General features: G+C 39.0%; 2 protein-coding genes and 1 long non-coding RNA gene across 4 annotated transcripts; 2 read left to right on the top strand and 1 right to left on the bottom strand.

The window, feature by feature from the left end:
* Positions 1 to 4,760: 4,760 nt before the first annotated feature.
* srgn (serglycin) lies at positions 4,761 to 10,889 on the top strand. 2 transcript variants are annotated; one of them, XM_082536693.1, is made up of 4 exons: positions 4,761 to 4,936; positions 6,494 to 6,635; positions 9,819 to 10,054; positions 10,166 to 10,889. In XM_082536693.1, the coding sequence occupies exons 1-4, from the start codon at positions 4,882 to 4,884 to the stop codon at positions 10,264 to 10,266; spliced, it is 534 nt and encodes a 177-aa protein (XP_082392819.1). In that variant the 5' UTR covers positions 4,761 to 4,881; the 3' UTR covers positions 10,267 to 10,889. The 2 variants fall into 2 exon arrangements, with proteins under 2 accessions (XP_082392819.1, XP_082392820.1); XM_082536694.1 differs by having other exon boundaries at positions 4,765 to 4,936; positions 9,819 to 10,015.
* On the bottom strand, positions 10,813 to 12,746 carry LOC309708573. The gene is made up of 2 exons (XR_014277296.1): positions 12,663 to 12,746; positions 10,813 to 12,400 (listed from the first exon to the last, which is right to left on the bottom strand). It is a non-coding gene; the product is annotated as an uncharacterized lncRNA (long non-coding RNA).
* Positions 12,747 to 12,754: 8 nt separating this feature from the next.
* vps26a (VPS26, retromer complex component A) lies at positions 12,755 to 22,096 on the top strand. The gene is made up of 9 exons (XM_082536679.1): positions 12,755 to 12,866; positions 13,901 to 14,050; positions 14,711 to 14,786; positions 15,074 to 15,230; positions 15,871 to 16,035; positions 16,150 to 16,256; positions 16,484 to 16,585; positions 16,774 to 16,883; positions 19,123 to 22,096. The coding sequence occupies exons 1-9, from the start codon at positions 12,864 to 12,866 to the stop codon at positions 19,237 to 19,239; spliced, it is 987 nt and encodes a 328-aa protein (XP_082392805.1). The 5' UTR covers positions 12,755 to 12,863; the 3' UTR covers positions 19,240 to 22,096.

The raw sequence follows: 22,096 nt of genomic DNA, 5'->3' as shown, positions 1-22,096 counted from the left end.
TGCTCTCCATTTAATACTTGTCAAAACATGCACTGGAAAACCTGCTCGGCATCACACAATTACCACTAATAGACTGTGAGCAAGAACCTGTTCAAGAGCGCTTAGCGGAAAATGCTGCACACTTACGGAGAAATATTCAGGCTCATAGAAATTCCAGGTTCTTGTTTACATTCATGTGAGAAGAAAGTTTTTACAAGATTTTTTTCAGAGGAATCAAGAGGGTCAGGAGTAGCCAGGTGCTGCTAATCAAATGTAGACAAGAGTGACCAACTCTAAAAAGCAGACATTTTATAATTCTAGACATTAAAATGAAAAAAAAAAAAACACGGAGCAGGTATGACTCCGTCTTGATGCATGCTCAGTCATCCAGGTAAGTAAATAATCCAAGTCATCCACTCATCCAAGTGACTTCTTCAGTCTCAACCGACTGCAGGTTTCCCCAACCTTATAAACAGTACATATACAAATAACTGAAACTAGCCCACTGAATGAACAATGGACTGTGAGGTCCATTGTTCATGAGCCCACGGTTCATTCAGTTGGCTAGTTTCAGTTATTTGTAAATGTACTGTTTATAAGGTTGGGGAAACCTGCAGTCGGTTGAGACTGAAGAAGTCACTTGGATGAGTGACGAAACATTTTCCCCACTGAAAACGCTACGTCCAGATGAACAGAATCAACCTTTTGGGAGCACGTATTACTTGTTTGGAAGCCTCTTCTCTCTAAGCAGAATATGACTTTGGTGTGCAATGTTGACTCTAAACAAAGCTAAAGGACTTGTGGAAAATTGTCCTGTAGACAGGTGAGACCAAAGTGCAGATGTTTGTTTGGCTATAATACACAGTTAATGCAAAATTTGGTGAGAATCAAACGGCACACATAGCAAAGGTCAAACACGATGCAGGGCAGATGATTTGAGCTTGTATTGCAGCCACGGGACCCCGTCGATTCTGAACTCCTCTGTGTACCAAAGTATTCAGTTAAAGCCTGGCTGAAACTGCAACAGCGCGAAGATCACAGCAGCAAATGTGAAGCAGAGTAGCTGAAAAAGAAAAGAATCAAAATGTTGCAAAGTCCAGACCTCAGACTGATTGAAATCCTGTGGCAGGACCTTAAGAGTGCTGTACATAAACAAATGCCCACAAACCTCAATGATCTGAAGCAACAATGCAGGCTAAAACTTCTCCACAGCAATGTGAGAGGCTGATTAAGTCAGATAGAAAATAGTTACTTGAAATTATTGTTGCTGCAGGTGGTTTTATAAGCTACTGAATCACGGGGTGTATTTAGTTTCCACAGGACTGCAAAGAGTGCTGTGGAAACATTTTTTTCACATGACTATATATTTGTAGGATTGCCAAGCATTCGAATATAACTTAAGACACCTAAAGAGGTCTGAAAGATTTTTCACTTTTTATGAAGTGGAAAGAATTTCTGTGAAAATAATTGTAGCTAATGGTTAAACATTTATACAATTAAAACAAATGTGATGCACAAAAATTAAGTAAGTTTAATGTATTTGTAATTCAAATGTATCATCCCAGTGAGTGCCTTAAACCTCTATTTTTTTTTAACATTTGATTCATTCTGATGTTTTTCTCTGGTTCTATTAGTGCGATTGAGCTTAAGACTGGCGACACTGCAAAAAGAAAGCAAACAAAAGCCAATGAGTGTGTTTTGATATGTGTGTGAACTTGCAAAATTGACGAGGACCTTTTTTGTTTTCTTTCTTTTAAACTGTTAAGTTTCAGTTTGCATTCACAGACCTGACGTACGCACGCTCCTAGGATCAGACAAAGCAGGAGGAGGGGAAGGCAATATGGCACTGCAGATTCTTGTCTTTGACTGTCTACGACACAGAGATGGTTCACGAATCCAGAAGCAGAAGCATTTCTATAAAGAAAATGGGTTAATTGGTTCTTATGGTTATCAGTGACTACGCAAACCCCGACTTGGACTGGTAAAATGATCCTGGTCGATTTGCGCATATGTTAATGGATGTGTTTGCATTTGCTGTCTGTCTGTGTTTGAGAGTGTAAAAATAAGACAGTCTGTGTTGCCATAAACTCTTGTCACCCAGACAATAGACTCGAATCCCACACAGTGCAATAGTGGTGGGGATAGAAACCAAGCTGACTGTAAAATATGACTGTTTACAGATATAGTTCATACTGGCTAGTGCAGGGGAACACATGCACTGCAACAAATGTTAGTGAATGTATAGACAGTGCTTTGTTTCAAATAACTCGAATATTTAGTATTGCAGAGAAGAGCAGGATTGTGTAAGCGGCTATATGAGCCTCATAAATAAGTTCATGTATGCCTGTGCGTATGTGTGTGTTTGAGGCAAGGCTGGGCGGGCTAGTGTGTCATTTCCTGAAGAAAATGATAGCAACTGATGTTACCACTTCCTACTGATGTGTCAGCTGAAACAGGCAGAAAAAGAAGAGAGAGAAGGAAAGAGTAAACTGCTGTAAAGCTGACGACTGTATACACTAAACTGAACTGAATTAAAATGATTGATCCCTTGTTTTTTGACACAACAAAGCCAAAGAAATGAATGCAGTCTTTGTGCCACTGTGCCACTTCTGCCTTTGTCTAAGAACTTAACAAATATTTGAGTAAGACTGCTGACAGTAACATGAACGGAAGCACCCACACAGATGCTCATTGGGTCACTGGGTTAGGCTGTTCCACAAAACGTCCATCCAGACGTCACAAATTCAACCCGGTGTGATGTTCCATATAACCCACATGAGGAAATCAAATCTTTAAGTCAGCATAGTCAAGGAAGATGAAGAAATACCCCCCTTTTTTTTTTGTTAATGGCGGAAATCCAGTCTCTTCATTATTTTCTTTTCTCAGATACAACTGAGGACGGTTTGTACTTTACAAGAAAACGTGTATGGGATTAGAACACCATCTGATGCAGTAAGGCGGGGTAACATGCTGATGTTGTGACACTAATGATACCACAATCATGTTATCAGTTTGTTTCATCAGGAATAATTTGAAGCTACAATAAACTTCCACGAAACCATCAATAATTTCCCCAGAATTCAAGCAAAGCATGAAAAAAAACACAGAATTTGCTTTTACATTTAGGTTAAGTACTCAAAACGTGCAGTACATGTAGAGTATAGTATGACTTAAATAAAGCTTACATTTCTTCTTCGTGTTACGGTGTTTGAATATTGCCTTTTAACTAAAACTGATATTTAATGATTTGTTTCCAGTTTTAAATGATTAAATAACTTTAAATGTTAACAATCCCTGGTTTCACATTTAGAGTAGCCACAACTAAACTCTTCTCAGCTCTCACTACTTCTATTTTCTGACAAAGGTAAAGCTCATCCAACAAACGTGTATGGTCTGAGAGCATAATTACTATTCATGATTTTAATACCTGGATTTCCCCCAAAATACCTGCATTAGAGCTACCGGACTTGCACATTTCTTATTAATGTTCTAGCATTTTTTACTAATCTTGTGTTTACTAATCTGTGTTTCATTGTTCATGTTATCTTAACTTATCTTAGCTGTTCATCAGTCCTGAAATATGACATGACATCCTGATCCAAGATTTGTTCAATGATGTCAGCTTGTTCAAAAGAAACGACTCTTTCTTAAAATCACATGTGTTCTCCTCACAAGCTTGTGACACAAACTTTTTATATATGGCTTACCTGCAGCTCTGATTAGCTTCTGAGTCATCCCCTTATATGCTTGAGGCTAAGAAACGCACCAGATGTCAGCAACCAAAACTGTCTCAACCTGTACAGTCTTCCGTAAAGAGAAAGACAGAGTTGATCCTTAAAGTTCAAAAAGTAGCTCAATTCAGTGTTATAATGATCATCCACATGTTATCGGGACTACATCATTTAAAAATATATATTTTATTTGAATAAAACATGTATCCTCTGACATACAATGGAGCAAATTCTCCTCCTCCTGAAAAATAGTGCATCAAATTGTAGAAAACAAAACAGTGAATGCATTTAATTGCATTACTGACCAACATAAGCATCTGCCAGACATGTGAGGCACATAAAAGGCACAGAATCAAAAGAATGGCAGGCCACATTAACTCACACTGAAGGAGCCAAGCTAAACATATGAAGAGCAGACAGGTCAGTGATAATGGGAGTACTGTTGGTATCTCGGGAGATGAGGCTGTTGCTGTGGCATTTGGAGTGTAAATAATTTAACACAGCAAAAGTTCTGTTAATGGTTTAAAGCTGCTGAATGATACCTCTGTCCCCCTTTCCATTTCTCCGCTTCTGCGAAATTAGGTGAAGCGAAGTAAGGTGGGTGAAATAAAAAGTGAGAAAGAAATCTCTCACACACAAACACACGCGCGCACATAGGGCCGCCAAGGTAGCGTAAAATTACTTTTTTGGGGGTGAACTGAACTGAGAGAAGTAAAAAGAACAGAGTCAACTGAAGTGAAGGGAGTTGATCTGAAAGAAGAAGATCCCTTTGATGCTATCGTGTCCTTATCTCTACATGAAGTGGCTCGGCAGTCAATTAGGGTAAATTATCGCTTCCTTTCACATTATAAAAAATCGTACAGATCTGAATGTTTGCTGCTATCATTCGGCATTTCCTTCGTCCAAGTTTGCAGTTGCGCAAACTCAGACCTCATATCTGATGCTAATGCAAAAGTTTCCACTCAGGAAGATGTTTCAGCCACTTATTTTCTACACAAGAAGACTCAGGAAACCATGACGCACACGGAGGGCTGAGCCTCTTCAGGGGGAGTTTGGCTGTCTGAGGCAGTTTACAGTTATACTTCACAACGCAAAGAAGCTTGAGCTCAGAAAGGGACTGCCTTCAGGAGGACATTTTCCTGTTTTACTAAAGAGAGACAAATTGAGCAAGATGAAACTGATTCTTCTCCTCCTCATCTCCTGCCTCGCCTTACATAGCACAAAGGGTAAGTCGACAATTAAATCTACTTTGTGCCTCTTTTTTTTTTTTACCGGGATTGATGTCGCAGTATACTTTATCGGGTCAGGTTGTTGAGGAAACAACAAGTGGACATGTTTACCATCCTGACAGCTTAAGTGCTTTCCGGGAACATCCTCACATAGAAAGTCACTGGGAATCCCAGGGCCCTCGGGGGTTTCTGATTGACAAGCAAAAAAATAGGAACTGTTCCACTTCACTGGTATACAACTCTGCGTCAGCATACTGTGATTACCGTAAGTCTCTATGACTAATTTAATCAATCCAGGGTTCTCAGAGTCGATCAGCATCCCCTCAAGTTGAGCATTAGACTTCAAAACCCCTATAAAATCGAATGTATATATATAAAATAAAATACATGTACATAACATAGATGCTGCGTGCTTTACAGTAACATGCCATGATGTAATGGTAGGACTCCAGGTATCGGAAAAAAACAAAGGCGTTTCATTTTCCGAGTTAAGTTTCGACGATACTTCTTGAACACTTTTTAAATATAAATGTAGAGACGGAGAGAGAGAGTAGTGAAACGGAATGGACAAACCATTTTGCGTAAAATATATCCGATACTAAACAGCCACATTTTAACCCCCCTGAGGCCCCAATTAATCAGACACTATTAGATATTTTCCCGTGTACACGTGATTTTATTGTATTTATGATAGCAATAAGACTTTTATGTTTTTATCCACTGAGTTAAATACTTAAAAAGTTTGTAAGTAATTTTACAGTCATAGCAGATTTTCACGTGTTGGTCGTCTAAGAATTTTCTTTCTTTCTTTCTTTCTTTCTTTCTTTCTTTCTTTCTTTCTTTTGGCTGCATGATTATATAAAAAAAAATACTAGACTTTATTTTATTGTGGGTGTTCAATACACCCAAAAGCACTATGGGCACATGACACCATCACTTATACTCATCATTTTATCATCAGTGGCTACTGAGTGTTCACATGTATATTTACTGTGACAGCCTTATGACAGGAAGCCTGTGGTGCAAAGAACCCAGCTGTCTAACTTCCACATCTTAATTGCCTGAATAACAGATAGTCTTTGCCAGTAGTATAGATGTAATAAATAATTATCAGTACAGCTTCAGCAGCACAGGCGCTTTTCTAATAAAAATTTACAAAAAGAGTTAGAGAGGGCAAACAAATCGTCAGACCAACCAAATACTTGTTACAATTTCTCAAATATTTAATATTAGTTGGAATGACTCAACTCTTAATGGTTTTAGCATCACACAACCTCCACGATCAATGTGCTGCAATGCGTGGAGAAAAAGTTGCAATACTCCTACTTCCTATTTTAACTAATTTCTTACGAAAATAAACAGCTCTGAATGCCTTTGAGAAAACCGTTACTTTATTCCATCACAGACTAATGTTGTAATCTTAAAAACGTCCTAACGTGGAGATCACGAACAGTAAATATATCCAGAAATGTTCCCCGAGTGTGTGAATAAAGGTAAAATGTACTATTAACGGGGCAAAATAATAAAATGTTATCTACACTTGTCTGTCTCTAGGAGCACCAAGGACTGCTGTGTATAAGTTTATGAGATGTAACCCTGATGGTGACCAGGCCAACTGTGTGACTCAACAAAGCCCAGAGATGGAGTGGAGTCCAGATCTGCCATCAAAACTGCCTGCTTCTGCTGCAGAGTATCTGTAAGTGTTCGTGTGTCGTAGTCTGTTCACATCTGGTATGTGAAGTTTTGTTTTTTTTTTATTTGTGAGCTGCTCAGAGGACAGAGGTGGCGGCGAGTTCACGTCAATGTTCAGTTGGGTCTGAAAAAAACAAGAGAGTGCTGTTTTTAGACAAAAGCTGACTTTAAATATGAAAAATGCTGATGCTGCACTGGCTTTGTCACCTTGGTGAGCAGTGCAGGCTCTCTCTGCATGCTTGCCTGTGTGTTTTCTTATCTTGTGCGTTTGAGAGTATATAAGTGTGAGGTAGGTGGCCAAGAAAAGCCAAAATAGAAGACAACGTGGAGGGATAAAGAAAGAGAGTAACCAGAGAAAGGGCAGGGAGGTTACAGCTGGACTAAAGAAAGAAAGAAAAACACAACAGTTGATGATCTTTTTCTTCACAAGACACAGAAATATTTAGAACTTAAATGAGCTGATGTCTGATAGTCTGAAATGAATGCAAGGAATGTTGGTTCTTTCTCTGCGCAGGAAATAATTTAGATGATTTTAACTTTACCCAAAGTATACATATCTTGAAAATGTGCATACCCTGGAGGTCAGAGTTGCCAAGTGCACAAAACATTAAGACACTTCCAAAAAAATTGTATTTTATGGTATAAAGAGATACATTTGAATAAAAATGCATTCTGCATTATATCAACATAGTAACTCACATATATTGGATCATAAAAGAGACTCCAAACATGAGGTAGACTTGAGCTCTGCTTACTGCAGACTTCAGCACAGAGGAAGTGAACTCATCGCTTGTTGCAACAGGCTATTAAGACAGATGCAGAGACACTGTCCGTAGGTTTCGGAGGAAAAATGGCTCATTTCATCATTTTTATGATGAATTTCATATTTCAGCAGGATTTTAGCCCACACTTTATAAAGTCTCTTTTATTACAAATGAAAATCGCTAATGTCCTCAGTGACTTGTTCCTCTGAGTGGTGGCATCAATGGTTTTAAATGTGTTGTATGATGATAGACTTAAAAATGTAAAATGGAAGAAAAGCATCAAAAATTGAAATTTAAGGTTGTCTGTGATTTACTTCTGTGTGGATTAGCTTCCCATTCAACTTTAAAAAGTAAATAAATAAGTTTCCATATTAACAGTTTCAGATATAATCGTATCAAATATTATTTGTTATGCTTTTAAAAAAAATACAAACATAAAAAGTCTCAGCTGTGCTCCTCTCACAAGGTCCACAATGGATTGTTACGTTAACACACGAAGATTTTGTTTCACGATCATCACAATTTTATATTGAGCTAAATAGTTTAGTATCAAATTAATTTTTAAACATTTTAACAGTTCAGTTGCTACATTGTTGCTCTTTCTGTATAAATTATCCGGCAGGTACTATAATCTTTGCTGCTGCTTTGTTAAAACTATTCATTTTTACTGTGTAATATGTGTGTATACTGTGTATCCTAGGAGGACATATGCTTATGTATAAAGATTCTAAAACATACATTAAAAACCTACTTAATGAAATTTTACTAAACTTAGAAATTTATTAATGAGCTGGTAAAAAAGCAGCATGTATTTGAATTTCTGTTTAGCATAAAATGTGTCTGTGAAAAAACGGATATTTTAATATGTGTGACCTCTAAAAAAAAAAAGTAAGAGTATCACAATCTTGGTCTTCGCCCTCAGTTTCCTCTTTTAAAGTTCCTCTTAATGTCAATCCTTTCAGTTAACAAAATTATATTCAAAAATAAAGGAAATCTTTCAAAAGTGAACATGCCAGATTACATTTTTCTCAGTAAGAGTCCTTCTATCGTGTTACTGAAACATCTGTGACAACACAAACCTTCAGATAACTTAATAAAAACTTGGATGAATTTCACATGTTCTGCGTTTTCACAGGTGTGTATAGAAAACATGCCATAAACTCATTACAGACACAAAGACAAGAGTTAGAGGGTAGCAGGTAAAAAGGTTCAGCTGTTAACATTGTGATGAAATGTAAAAAACCTCTAAATATGAACAGCGTCTGGCTTGTTTGAGTCTTTTCGCTGAAGCTTGCTTATAATCACCGGAGCTTCCGCAGCAGCCGTCCTTTTTACAGCACGCCTTGAACGGGAAGTCACAAGGAAGTGTACAGAGGAAGTGGGCTGTTGTTTCTGGTCTATTGTTTTGTGTTTTTGTATGTGTCAAGCTCTTTGGATAATCCTATCTGAGAAGCACAGGATTATATATGTATTACTTGTATCATTAGTTAATATGAAGTTATTTATTTCAACAACCTGGAAAAGAAAGCCCACTGACGAAGCAGTTCAAGTCAGATTCTCAAACTAAATTTCATTTGATAAAGATATATGCAAAGCAAATACGCAAGCAAGCTCAAGCTCGACAAGACTGTAGAAATGTTCTTAATGATGCAGTCACAATGAAATTCAAGTTGTTGGTAGGAGTGTAAAAGCAGAAGAGGACAGGAAATAACGTGATTGAAGTGGTGGAGACATAGATGGCAAGTTAACAACAGCAGCTCAAAGTTGTAAAGTCGATAGTTTTGTTATCAGACACTTTGCTGTCTTAGAGATCTCAAATGCTTTTCACGCTCTCTGCTGCCAAACAGCTTCCCTCGTTCTGTGCTGGTTGTAAGAAAAAAAAATAAAGACTAGAGTAAAATCCCAAACTTTCAGCCAGGAAAATGTGGATGTTTTAGTACAGTTCAATCCCTGTTCATGGAGTTGTTATCATGCACACAAATATTAAAGTCTCAAATCAGAGCAAAGTTTGGAGATGCAAAGACAGCCGCAAGAGCAAAAGAGAAGGCTTACCAAAAAGTAGAGAGACCTACTATTATATATGTTTTAGAGATGCTGGCACTAACACAAAACAGGAGGCACAGCTGAAGAGGTGAAGGTTTCCATTGGGCAGGATTAGAAAGGAGTACATCAGAGGGACAGCTCAGGGAGAGGAGCTGGGAGACAAAGTACAACTTTATTTGTATAGCACATTTAGAACCAGAGGTGGTCAAAGTGCTTCACAAAATCCAGCCTTCCTGCAAAGTAAATGCAGGAAGGCTGAGATGGTTTAGATGTGTGGAGGCAGATGATCTGTTGAGGCGACCCGTAAAAGGAGCAGCAGAAAGAGAAAGAAGAGACATTTATCAGCTAATCTCTCTATCTCACGTCTTATGTGTTTTCAGGGAGGCAGAGCCTGTGGAGGATGAAAATTCACCAATGGAGGAGGACGATGAGGAAGAGCAGGAATACGAGGAGGAGGCAGAGGAGGAGGAATCGAAACTGAGCGAGTCACCTGGAATATTCCTGGGCGAGGAAGGTTCTGGTGGTTACGAAGGCTCTGCAGCTGAAGGTCCATACATGGCGGACAAGAGCAACCTCGGTGAGACTGGTTCTGGCATGCTCTGGAAAGAAAGTGAAGGTATTTTTTGTAGGACAGGATTCGCATGGATTCAGTAGAATCCATGTGTTTTCTCTTTTGTTTGCTCCATGTAATTTGATCTTTCTCCTTGTTTATCTTTCTCCTCTGAAGATATGAGTGACCTGAGGAGGCTGTTCGCCAGCAGGCGTACCAGCGATGAGGTAAAACCCGATGAGCGTGATTACAAAGAAGACCACCTTCTGCAGCTGTAGACTGGACTGCCAACCACTCCGAAGCACATAAACAAGGCTGGCATCTAATTTGATTCCCTGTCTGGGCTTATAGTAAACTCCACCTGCTGGGAAAAAACAAATGCCATTTTTTGTACTCTCTGTGTTATTGTTATTAATTATTTTCAGAAAGGCCAAAACAACGACTGTAAACAATGTGAAAATAATTGTGCCAGTATTGTGCTTTCCTATGGAAAAAAGCTTTCAAATGCTTTTTTAAATATAAATAAAAATATTCTTTTAAATCATTGTAATACCAGTGCAATAAAAGCATGCCTTTGTCCATGCATTGCATTACTCCAGCCATTTTTTTTAGTTTTAAGGAACGTGTTCCTTAGAAACACTTATTTAAATTATTTGATCCCTTTATTCACAAATCCTGCAACATTTTATGCCTAACCTGAGAATATTGAAAAATATTCCGGCTCAAGATTTAAACGAGATCATCTTCAAGACACAAACCCCTCAGAAATGGGTTCAGAAAGTCCTAACCAGAGTTAGAACATATTCGAAATATGTACTATAAACACACATGCATTTTTAACAAACTCTGTAATTTCAATTTGAAAAAAACTTCTACCAATAAAGTGTTTATTTTATCCCTACTACTGTGTTATCTGTTCTCATAACTGCTTTCATATATGTCAAGTTCCTCAGTAATTTAAACTGAGGTACCTTCTATTATTCAAGCGTTTGATTTTTTTATACGGTACTTGCAAGCAACATCAGGAGCTATTTTCACTAGAAAAAAGTACATATTTGCCATCTATAATTAAAAATTAAGTTTACTATCTCAAAATTTCAGACTTGTGAGAAAATAATCAAAATGGAGAAATATCTTGAAATTCTAACTTTATTCCTTTTGAGAAAATGGCCTGAAATTTCTATTCACTTCTATTCTTTTTTTCAGTGGCAGAAACAAGCTTCTGTTGTAGGTTGTCTTCAGATTTTCCACTGTTAAATTTGTGGCCAATATTAGAACACTGTTGAAATTATTTATTCGCCCACCAAGTGGCACTGAACTTAATTTACAGCTGTAAAACGGCTTCCTCATATTTTCATTTGTTTCATATGAATTCATATGTTTTTAGTCTCAATGGGGAAATCAATTTCCTTGCCATGCTATGCTAGCTTTGTACTGTACTAAAATGCCACCTTTGCACTAAGCTGTTTATTTCTTCCCTTCTGGATATGCCACGATAAAGTGGTATTATTGGAAAGTACAAGCATTTCCTCAGCCATGAAGTGGCAGACCATGCCAAGTTATGAATGCTGAAGCTTATAGTGGATAAAAGTCACCAACACTTTGCTGACTTCATTACTGCAACGCTCCAAACCTCCTCTGGCGTTAAAATCAGCATAAAAACCATGCACCAAGAGCTTCACACTGTGGGTTTCCATGGCTTAGCAGCTCGTATTGGGATCGAGACATAGATTTCATCATCAGACAAAGATCCGTGTGGACAGGTGGGTACCACGACATCTCTGTTTTTTTTTTGAGATGTCATGGAGTTGTCCGACAAGAAATTGCATTCCATCTAAACATGATGAGTATAACGCGAATGAGTTGGTCATCCAGTCTCCAGTTCGCTGTGTCAGTGTCCACAACAGAGCTAACAAGCCAACGCTTTTGTCCATGTAGCGCAGGGGTGGGCAACTCCAGGCCTCGAGGGCCGGTGTCCCTGCACGTTTTAGATGTGTCCTTGAACCAACACAGCTGATTTAAATGGCTAAATTAGCTCCTCAACATGTCCGGAAGTTCTCCAGAGGCCTGGTAACGAACTAATCATGTGATTCAGGTGTATTGACCCAAGGTGAGAGCTAAAACCTGCAGGACACTGGCCCTTGGGGCTTGGAATTGCCCCTGATGTAGCGCATTTAAATGTTGCCTTCCTGTAGACATGCTACTGGCTGTGTCAGTGCTTCTGCCATGTCCACGCCGTGTAGCCCGCTTGGTTTCCAAGGTTGCATTATCTTTTGGTTTGGTTTTGCCCTTACAAAACATGCCTCATATTTGCCAGCGAATCCACACCTCGCTTTACACCACTGATACTGACTTACACACGTCAGGGTTTTTTCCAATTAAGTATAGCTGAACTAGACGTTTTGCAAACACCTGGAACGACCAGAAGCTATAGTAAGTCAGGATAATCTTTAATTAATCAGGCAAACCTTTAAGAATAGTTTTTTATAATGGGGGTTGGGCAATAAAGCTAAATCTATAGAGGAAATTGAGGTAACAAAAAACAAACAAAAACTAGAATTATGCTGCCCCCTGGTGGTGAATGTTTTAGTTAAAATGTGCAGAAAGTAACTACAAAAACTACCTTTAAAGTCTGCACCAACAGCAAATACATGAACTCAACCAGCAGCCTTACCTATACAGGTTATGGCTTTTTTTTCCTTTCTAATTGTTAGGTGGTACCGGTATTCGTGAGTGCCTTCAACCTCCAATCCTCTATATCCGTGGCCGCCCACATACACATGATTCGGGTCACATGACGGTTATCCCTAGTTCAGTGACAGACTGGCTACACGAAGCGAGGCTAGCTGTTAGCAAAACTGTCTAGACGGCCGAGATGGTAAGTGTAAAAACAAACATTGGCTGGTCAGGCTACAGTAAAATTGGAGGCGGTGTTTGGTGTTTCTTGTTCATGAAAATATAACATTAACACGAGTTTCCGTTTTTCTGAGGAAGCAATTAATTTTAATACTCAACCCTGTAAAGAAAGCTAGCTGGGCTGGTCGAATTAGCATCGCTAGGAGGCCGTCTTTCTCAATGATCGTGATGTTTTGGTTAGCTAATGGCCCAGCAGCATGATGCCAGCAGTTAAACGTGTTGATTGCTAAGGCAAGTATTTGAGTTCGGTCAAAAAGTCGGGTAGATGAGTGGTTCAAACAAATTTCACTGTTAGCAGACGTTGCTGATCGTTAGCTCAGAGAAGTTGTGCCGTCACATGCATGTTGAATTACTGCAATAACCGTAGAAATTAAGCCAATTCATTTTCTGATTAAGGGCAAAGGGTTGTTCGCTTATTGATTCGAGGGTCGGCTTTCAATAGTGATTGGGTAGCTGATAATTTGTTTTATTTGGGGGTAGGGGGTTCTATGAAGAGTTTACTTCAGTGTTGATTCTCATCTTATATAAATACTTGATGACTGAGCTCATTCTTGGTGATTTGCTGCTTCTGCATGTTGAAGCATTTGTTTGTGACTTTGTGCCAGCTCAGAGGAAAATAATGCGACTGTGCAGATAGTGACTGGTGAATTGGTTGTTATGGCAATAACAGATGCCGTAAATAAGTAGGAAGTGAGATAGTGGGTTTTAACATGTGATATTCATGTCAGAGCTTCCATCACAGATGAGGACACTAACCTGGCATCTCTCTCTATAACTGTCATTGTTATCACTGCAACATGTTGTTGGGGTTGTGTGTAAACAAAGTCATTTGTCTTTAGGGCAGATTCATGTTGATGGAAGCTACAGCACAGCTCAGGGCTTCTTATTACAGCTAGCTGCAATTTCTCTTTAGTTGTTTTAAAAGCAGCATATGTTTGATTACATAGCATGTTGATTGCTCTAAATTTCATCCTCTGAATGTTTTTGTGTTTCTAGAGTTTCCTGGGAGGATTGTTCGGGCCGGTTTGTGAGATAGATGTACTGCTGAATGATGCAGAGAACAGAAAGACGGCCGAGCTGAAAACAGAAGATGGGAAAGTGGAGAAACACTACCTGTTCTACGATGGAGAGTCGGTTTCTGGAAAGGTAAACTGTGTTTGCGTCATTTATCACATGTCACAATGTGGGTCCTGCACATGTGAAGCATAGCTTAAGTTTGTTCTCATTTTCTGTGCAGCAGATAGTTTCAGTCAGTCAGTGTATAATGGACTTCTCAGTCTATTTTGGGTTCATTGCTTTAAGTCCAGTGGGAAATTACGATTCTTTTGATGAGCGTGCAAGACTTGCTTTGGCTTCGGCTTTGCGTCTGCTGTTGCTGTGCATGAGCTCTATTGAGCAGTCTGATATGTGCCTTGTTCACTGTTGACTTCTTCTGTTATCCAGCACAACTCAAAATCAAGTAAAAGGTCAGTTAGTGTGGTAACAGCAGAAAGATATTCACCATTGATGTTGATTGTAATAAACAGTTTTCACCGTGATTACCTAACAGCTGTCAAGCAGAGAAATGTGAGATTTATTTTTGGAGAAGAAATTATTACAGGTTTGTTGAAAGTCGGCAAGCAAATAGGAATATATGTTAGTTATAAAGAAATATGCACAATAATCATAAAAGAAAAGCCCTTTAAAGGAACATTATGCTGGTAGCATGTCAGAATATTATCTTTCTGTTCAGTCCACTTTTATTCATATAGCACCAGTTCACGCAAGCAAGAAGAAGCTTGTTCTCAACAAATGTTTCCTCTTCAGGTGAATCTAAATGTGAAGCAGGGAGGAAAGCGGCTGGAGCACCAGGGGATCCGCATCGAGTTTGTTGGACAGATAGGTGAGCATGGTTGATGCTAATGTTAATGTGGCTTTATCACATGGCTGAAAGGTTTAACAGGGCATGTGGTTATCATGTGCAGGTCTGCCGTAGTGCCGCTAACCCCCGCCTCCAACTGTATTTGCTTTGGGACAAAGATAATGAGTGCAGTGTGTTGAAAGAGAATGAAATGCTCAAATAAAACTAATAAATACAGATTTGGGTTTTTTTTTGTTTTGTTTGTTTTTTAAGTGAATTCAAAGCAATCAGACCTTCAGCCAGTCTGAATCCTCTCTGCTATATTTCAGAGCTTTTCTCTGATAAGAGCAACACCCACGAGTTTGTGGACCTGGTCAAAGAGTTGGCTTTACCGGGAGAGCTCACCCAGAACAGAAGCTACGACTTTGAGTTCATGCAGGTGGAGAAGCCCTATGAGTCCTATACTGGAGCCAACGTTAGGCTAAGGTGACACAACCTATTATATAATGTTTATTTTCTGTCAGATTTCTCAATAGTCTTTACTACTGAGTAGGTGCAGGGCTTGTGAGCTCGCTGTGACACAGATTACCGCTTTTTGGATGTTTTTGTTTTTTCTTCATTTACAGTTAAGTCATCAAATGTCATCAATTCAAATTGTTTTATTTTCAGTTTGCCTGTCTCTCCTCCACTCCACACTGTACTCTCCACATGCAAGTGTGACTCAGATACTATTTAATTAAAAGACACACACACACATCGTGCAGGAGAGAGAAACTAATGACCCTGTATAAGATTTAATTAAAAATTAAGCAGACAGAAACAACCTTTGAGATAGAGTATGAACATGACACACATAAGTGTTCATGTACACTTATGTTAAAATGTTCAGGCCAAGTTTGTTTGAGGTGAAACTTTCATGGACAATTGTTAACAGGATATAAAACATACTAAGTGATGCCTCAGCTGGCCATCACTCTTGTGCACCAATGGTATCCATCAAGCTTTTTTTTGTTCAGCTACTTCTTTTTTTTTTTTTAATGCATTTTATTTCTAATAGAGAAAAAAAAATCTGTATGATTTCAGTCTGACTTTTATAGCTTGGTGTGTTGTCGTGTTCGACTTGCAGATACTTCCTCAGGGTGACAATAGTTCGGCGCCTGTCTGACTTGGTGAAGGAATACGAGTTAATTGTCCATCAGTTAGCCACCTACCCTGACGTCAACAATTCGATCAAAATGGAGGTCGGCATAGAAGACTGTCTTCACATCGAGTTTGAATACAATAAATCCAAGTAAGAGCAATGTGACTTTAACTTATCAAATGAACAAGTTAATGCTCTGTCACTGCAGAAAATCCCAAATCTAAATAAGAGCTGTCTTTACTTGCATTTATGCCTTTCTTATAGGTACCACCTCAAGGATGTGATTGTTGGGAAGATTTATTTCCTGCTGGTCAGAATCAAGATCCAACACATGGAGCTGCAGCTCATTAAGAAGGAGATAACAGGCATAGGTGAGAATCCAGGGCAGCCACATATAAAAATAAAGTAACCTAGATAGAGCACATAAATGACAAGTCATTGTGGACTTGGATTAACTCTGTAGTTCATCTCCTCTCAGCTTTTAAACCTGGTTTCTTTTCTTCTCTGTAAACCAACTGTGTCCCACTAAGAGTACTGGAAACTTTGCTCCACTTTAATATTTTGTCTCCGGTAGTAAAGTCCTTGTCCTCCTTTTCAGGTCCCAGTACTACCACAGAGACAGAGACGGTTGCTAAGTACGAGATCATGGATGGAGCCCCAGTTAAAGGAGAATCAATTCCCATCAGACTGTTCTTGGCTGGTAAGAGCTCATCTCCTCTTTGGCAGCTATTATGTTGAGTGCTGATCCAGACTCCTATCATCAGGATATCGCTTTTCCTGTTAACTTCCCTCGTCATGAAACAGTCAAACAGGCCAGTTTTTGTTTGCTTTTTATTTTGTTTTGTTTTTTGTTAGTGACATCTAATCGTCTCTCATGTTTCCTTACAGGATATGACTTGACACCCACCATGAGGGATGTCAACAAGAAGTTCTCTGTACGCTACTTCCTTAATCTGGTGCTGGTGGACGAAGAGGACAGGAGATACTTTAAACAACAGGTAAGTCACCACCACTCCAAATAAACGGGCTCTGTTATATATGTGTGATTGTGAAATTATATTGTGTATATTTATTTATTTCTGGAGAGAGGTGCAGGGTTTTTGATTTTTGTTATTAGAATCTGTAGTTCCATCAGGAAACTGAGGGGATCCGGTACCAAAATAATGATGCACTTGATTCCTAATGCTGTAACGCTAATTGCTAAATGAGTGGTAACCTTAGACAGCACAGCAGGGCTGTGGATGTGCAGTGCACAAAGGAAAACAGAAGTGGGCCAGAGAACAACACCAGGAACTTTTAAATCCTGCTTTGATCACAAAAAGTGATTAATGTATTTACAGCCACTGGCCACTTTATTAGGTGCACCTTGCTAGCACTATTTTTGGTGAGCTTCTCTGAATTGTAGCTGCAGTTTCCTATTCTTAGCTGACAGGAGTGGCATCCAATGCGATCTTTCTGCTGTAACCCATCTGCTTCAAGATCCGATGTGTTGTGGGTTCACGGATGTCCCTCTGCATACATTGGTTGTGACAAGTGGTTATTTAAGTTACTGCTGCCTTTTGATCCTTTCAAAGCAGTCAGTCTGTTCTCCTCTGACCTCTGACTTCAACGAGCCATTTCCAGACCAGCTGTTGCTCGCTGGATATTTTCTCTTTTTTGGGGCCAGCCGTAGAGATGACTGTGGAGCTAAATCAGGGTCAAAGGTTTCATTCATTTGAAAAAGTGATTAGAAACTGAAATTATTTTCATATTTGAAACAAAAACAAAATGTTTGCAAAACCTAAATTACTTTATTTTTAATAAATTATTTGTTTTCATGCAGCTTCAAAGTAATTTTTTTTTTTTTGTTTCAAACCCTTTTGTTACGGGAATACTGTTATCTGATTGGCTGGTAGGTCACTGAGCTAAAAGAGCTATGAATGCCATAAAGAAATCTAAGACTCGCCTGTTCATTTCTGTATATTATTTATTTCTGTCCATCACAAGATGATCAAAGACCGTGTTTCTTACCTGTTGGGTGGTACCGGCGGCATCCTGTGAACGAGCAGTGGCCATGTTCAATCAAAATACCGCTTTTTAATTTGTAACAAACGTGACACAGTAGGTGTCACTCATTAGTCTATGCCCCGCCCTTCCCCTTTGATACACGCTCACAACACATTTTTTGCAACATTTCTGTTTTTGTTGTGTTTTTTTTTTTTTAACACATTTTTTATGTTTTTAAATATCAAAACTTAGAATTTTAGTTTCAAATAACTTTTTGACCCTGATTTCGTTCCATATGTGGGAGAATCACAGTAGATCAGCAGTTTTTGAAATGTTCAGACACTCTGGCACCAACAGCCATAACACGTTCAAAGTCTTTTTAATTCGACCTATTTCCCCATTCTGATGCTCAGTTTGAACTTCAGCTGGACATCTTAACCATGTTTACATGCTTCCATGTGATTGGCTGAATAGATACTTGTACTATACAGTTTAATAGGCATATCCAATGAATTGGCCAGTGGATACAACATATACCAGCACTGAATCACAGTTGATTTCATTCACGTACACGTCCATAATTTAGCCCACCTTAGTTGGTATATTAACTTCACATTTGTAAAAAAAAATTTCCTGTTGCATAAAAAGATGAACTGAATTTCAATTGTGCTTGATTACATCTAGATTTCATTTCATTTCTTCCACACACACACACACACACAGTATTGCTGTGTGTGTGTGTGTGTGTGTGTGTGTGTGTGTGTGTGTGTTAGCAGAAGAAAATAACAAAAAATTCCTTAAAAAAAAACAAAAGGCCACACTGACGACGCTCTGAACTTGGCATGAACTGATGTAATGACTTCCAGCAGCATTACTCACGCAAGTGGAAGCAGGTTTATCAGACAAGGCAAAATATGATTCCTGCACAAATTAATACTGGGGGGGGGCAAGGGATAAAGGACGTATAGTGTCTTAGGCACATTTATTAATTATCTCTTTGATGGATCATTTTGACATAATTAAAATGACATTAAGTTGAATTGGCTGCAGCCGTTATAATCTCAGCAACTGCTGTTTTTAGTTTAATGTAATTTAATTGTGGTGTGTGGCTCTGTGCCGATGTGCAATATGCAGCCCCACCCTGACCTCCAGCTTGCTTAACTTTTCCATATGATAAGTACATGAATAGTTCTACATTTAAAAACATGCATTACCGTATTTTTATTTTTGCTGCTCTGTGTCTGTGTTTAGGAGATTGTTTTGTGGAGAAAAGCTCCAGAGAAGCTGAGGAAAAGAAACTTCCACCAGCGCTACGAGTCTCCCGAGCCCCGAACCCAGCCGGTAACTGCAGAGCAGCCAGAGATGTGAGGGCCGGGCTAAGAACTGATAATACATGCAGACGCACCACAGCTCGTCACTGCTGAACAGCCAGAGATGTGAGGCCTGCCCCCACTCTCTTCCTGGACTGAGAAATGTCTGTATTCATAAATACACGTAACACACCTTCAGGCATCCCCCTTCCCCGCCCCCCGCACCACTTCACAGCTTCAGGTGTGAGCTGCCCATCATCACTCTCTTTTGCGCCCCGCCCCAGGACGTAGACACACTCGCATACAGATGCACACAGTCAGAGTCTGCTGAATGCTACATGTCAAGGCAAGCGCGCAAAACAAACCAACCCAAGTAACGAACAATGAGACAGCCTTTTTATCATCCTGACGTCTCGGACTGCAAACACACTCAAGCACACACAACTGAAGCCATACAGTCGGGTTTCATGCGGAATAAAACAGGAGCAAAGACGGAAAAGAAGAGAGCGCTACAGACCAACGCACCATTTTATCTTGTTATTCTGCAGCAGGAGCTTCTTTTTGTTTGCTTTCTGAACAGCACTGCTCTTGGACTTCCTCTTGCATCTCGCCCAGATACTCTACAAAGTGTCACTTTCTAGAGTCTCGATGGACCCAGTAAGTGAAGGTATTCATGATGTGGGGTGGGATCAGCCCGAACAAAGAATGTGAGTCAGCACCCAAGTTCTGCATTTATTCATATCAGGTGTTATTCATCCATGGAGCTGGGAAAAGAAGGAACTTCTCAGTTAAATATTTTCGTTACTGTAACTGCTTCCAGCCCAACAGAAAGGTTACCCCTTGTTTGATGTTTTACACATTTCTAGCTCCAGTCCAAAACACATTTCAATAAGGAAAACGTCATTCACCGTGGACATCAGGTTCATAAAATCATCATTTTGAACCTCAGCTAGCAGTTATTTATTTCTAAGACTACAAAGTGCCAGATGGTCAATATACAATCATACAATGGAGAAAAATGCAACAAATCCTCACACTGGAGAAGGAGAATTGATTATGTTTGATTTTTGATTCTCTGATTGATTAATGAACTAATGCCACAAGCATCATCAATACATCATTTCACACATTTCAGGTGTAACATATGCAGATCAATGAAGATGTCAGTTTTCAACAACTTGCATCAGGAATTCCTCCACAAATATCTGAAGGTGTAGTTTCTCTGTTCATGTCTTTGGCTGCTACGACACCCGTTCAGTTTGAATTTTTACTGCACTTTCTATCACTAACCTGTAATCTTAGATAACTCAAAGTTTGCTTCACCCATGTTCCAAATAAGAAAAGCTTTGTCTTTTCTCTTTAGTACTTTAGCACTATAAGGAAATTCCTCTGACCTCCTTTATTAGAGGAAAAAAGCTCAAAAGTCAGACTTGTTAAATTTAAAGAAGATATGTCTATTTGAAATTTGGGTGAATTGAACTTTTAAGCAAGGATTGAAAAAAAATGACTGAAAAAAAACTCATTTCTGTTACATCAAAAGACACTTTTTGTGTTTACAACTTGATTCATTAGAAACAAAGTGGTTAATGATGATCAGCAGCCTGTAGACTCGCTGTTCTTCTTTTTTTCATGCTGTTTTATTGAACCTGTTGGTTTAGTGTGCTTGAAATACTAATGTGATGAATGGCTCGCGTCAGCTGTTGTAAGCACTGGAAGAGTTGCAGTATGGTTATACTGTCAAATCCAACAATGTTCCACTGTGATGCTCAGACCTGTAGTCTAGGTCCTGCTTTAAAGACACTGTTCAGTCCCATGTGTTGGGTGATTTTTGCCCTTCAGCTTTGATCCATTTGCACTTTTCCCCTGTCATGCTTACCTTTGTACTAAAGAGGCATGGACGCTGAAAGCAAACATCACTCAAGGACAACTTCACCTCAGAGATATCCTGAGTCTGTAACACAAACTATACACACATTTATACTTCACTACATTTTTTTGTTTGTTTGCTTTGTTTGACTTTATATGTAAAATACTTGTAGCTTTAGTTCCCCATTTTTCATATATGGATCATGAAGCTGTGCTGCTTTTCACCTCAGAAAAGTCTGAATGCTGATCTGCACTCCAGCTCTTCGTTGTCCAGCCTTGGAGTCTGGTTCTCTCTTGTCTGAAAACTGTAATTTATTTGCAAAAAACGCTCTCTTCACTTCTTTTTGCTTGGCAGAAATATTTTGTCTTTCTGAATACTGTATAAATAGGGTTTCAATGGTTTTCTTTAAAGACTGTCCAAGGTCACGAGGAGAAACACTTAAAAGCCAAAACTCTCGGCCCCCGTCTTATCTACTGCATGTTTATCTTTACACAATGTCTGATCATGCCATTGTGTGTGTGTGTGTGTGTGTGTGTGTGCGCGCGCGTGCGTGCGTGCGTGTGTATGATAATGTGTGTATATGTGTGTGTGTGTATATATATATATATACATAAATATATACACTAAACACAGATATCTAGCTAAAAATGAATCATAAATAAAGTTGATTTATACTGAACTTTTTTTTTTTTTTTAGGATGACAGAAAGTGCATTTAGACCAATGAATTCCAACCAAGGGTACAAATATACCAGGGGGTAATTTACAGGATCAATCAGTAGCTTTTACGCTGATCAGAATACTAGGTTACTGTCAGTGTAATTGCTCAGCAGTAGTCCCGGCACAGTTAAAACCGCTAAAAGTAATTCTGTTAAATACTATTAAACAAGTAATGGATTCAATTTTAAATTACTTTAACCCAGTGCATTTCTGCAGAGAGATGATGAAAGAGTACCTGAGTTCATCTGACAGGCCTGTGGGGCCACATCTGTTTGAAAAAAGGATAGGATGGTTGAGAACATAAGGAAATAAAGCTTCGAAAAATCAAA

Source organism: Aulonocara stuartgranti, assembly GCF_965226115.1.
Source record: "Aulonocara stuartgranti genome assembly, chromosome: 1".
NCBI lineage: Eukaryota > Metazoa > Chordata > Actinopteri > Cichliformes > Cichlidae > Aulonocara > Aulonocara stuartgranti.
The sequence above is the reverse complement of the archived record's forward strand: the minus strand, read 5'-3'. Positions and strand labels throughout refer to the sequence as shown.

Bases quoted from the DNA above. Each gene is read 5' to 3' on its own strand.
- srgn (XM_082536693.1), top strand. From the start codon at position 4,882: ATGAAACTGATTCTTCTCCTCCTCATCTCCTGCCTCGCCTTACATAGC. The intron at 4,937-6,493 runs GTAAGTCGACAA...GTCTGTCTCTAG, and splicing joins CGCCTTACATAGCACAAAGG to GAGCACCAAGGACTGCTGTG. The intron at 6,636-9,818 runs GTAAGTGTTCGT...ATGTGTTTTCAG, and splicing joins GCTTCTGCTGCAGAGTATCT to GGAGGCAGAGCCTGTGGAGG.
- vps26a (XM_082536679.1), top strand. The intron at 14,787-15,073 runs GTGAGCATGGTT...GCTATATTTCAG, and splicing joins CGAGTTTGTTGGACAGATAG to AGCTTTTCTCTGATAAGAGC. The intron at 16,586-16,773 runs GTAAGAGCTCAT...GTTTCCTTACAG, and splicing joins CATCAGACTGTTCTTGGCTG to GATATGACTTGACACCCACC.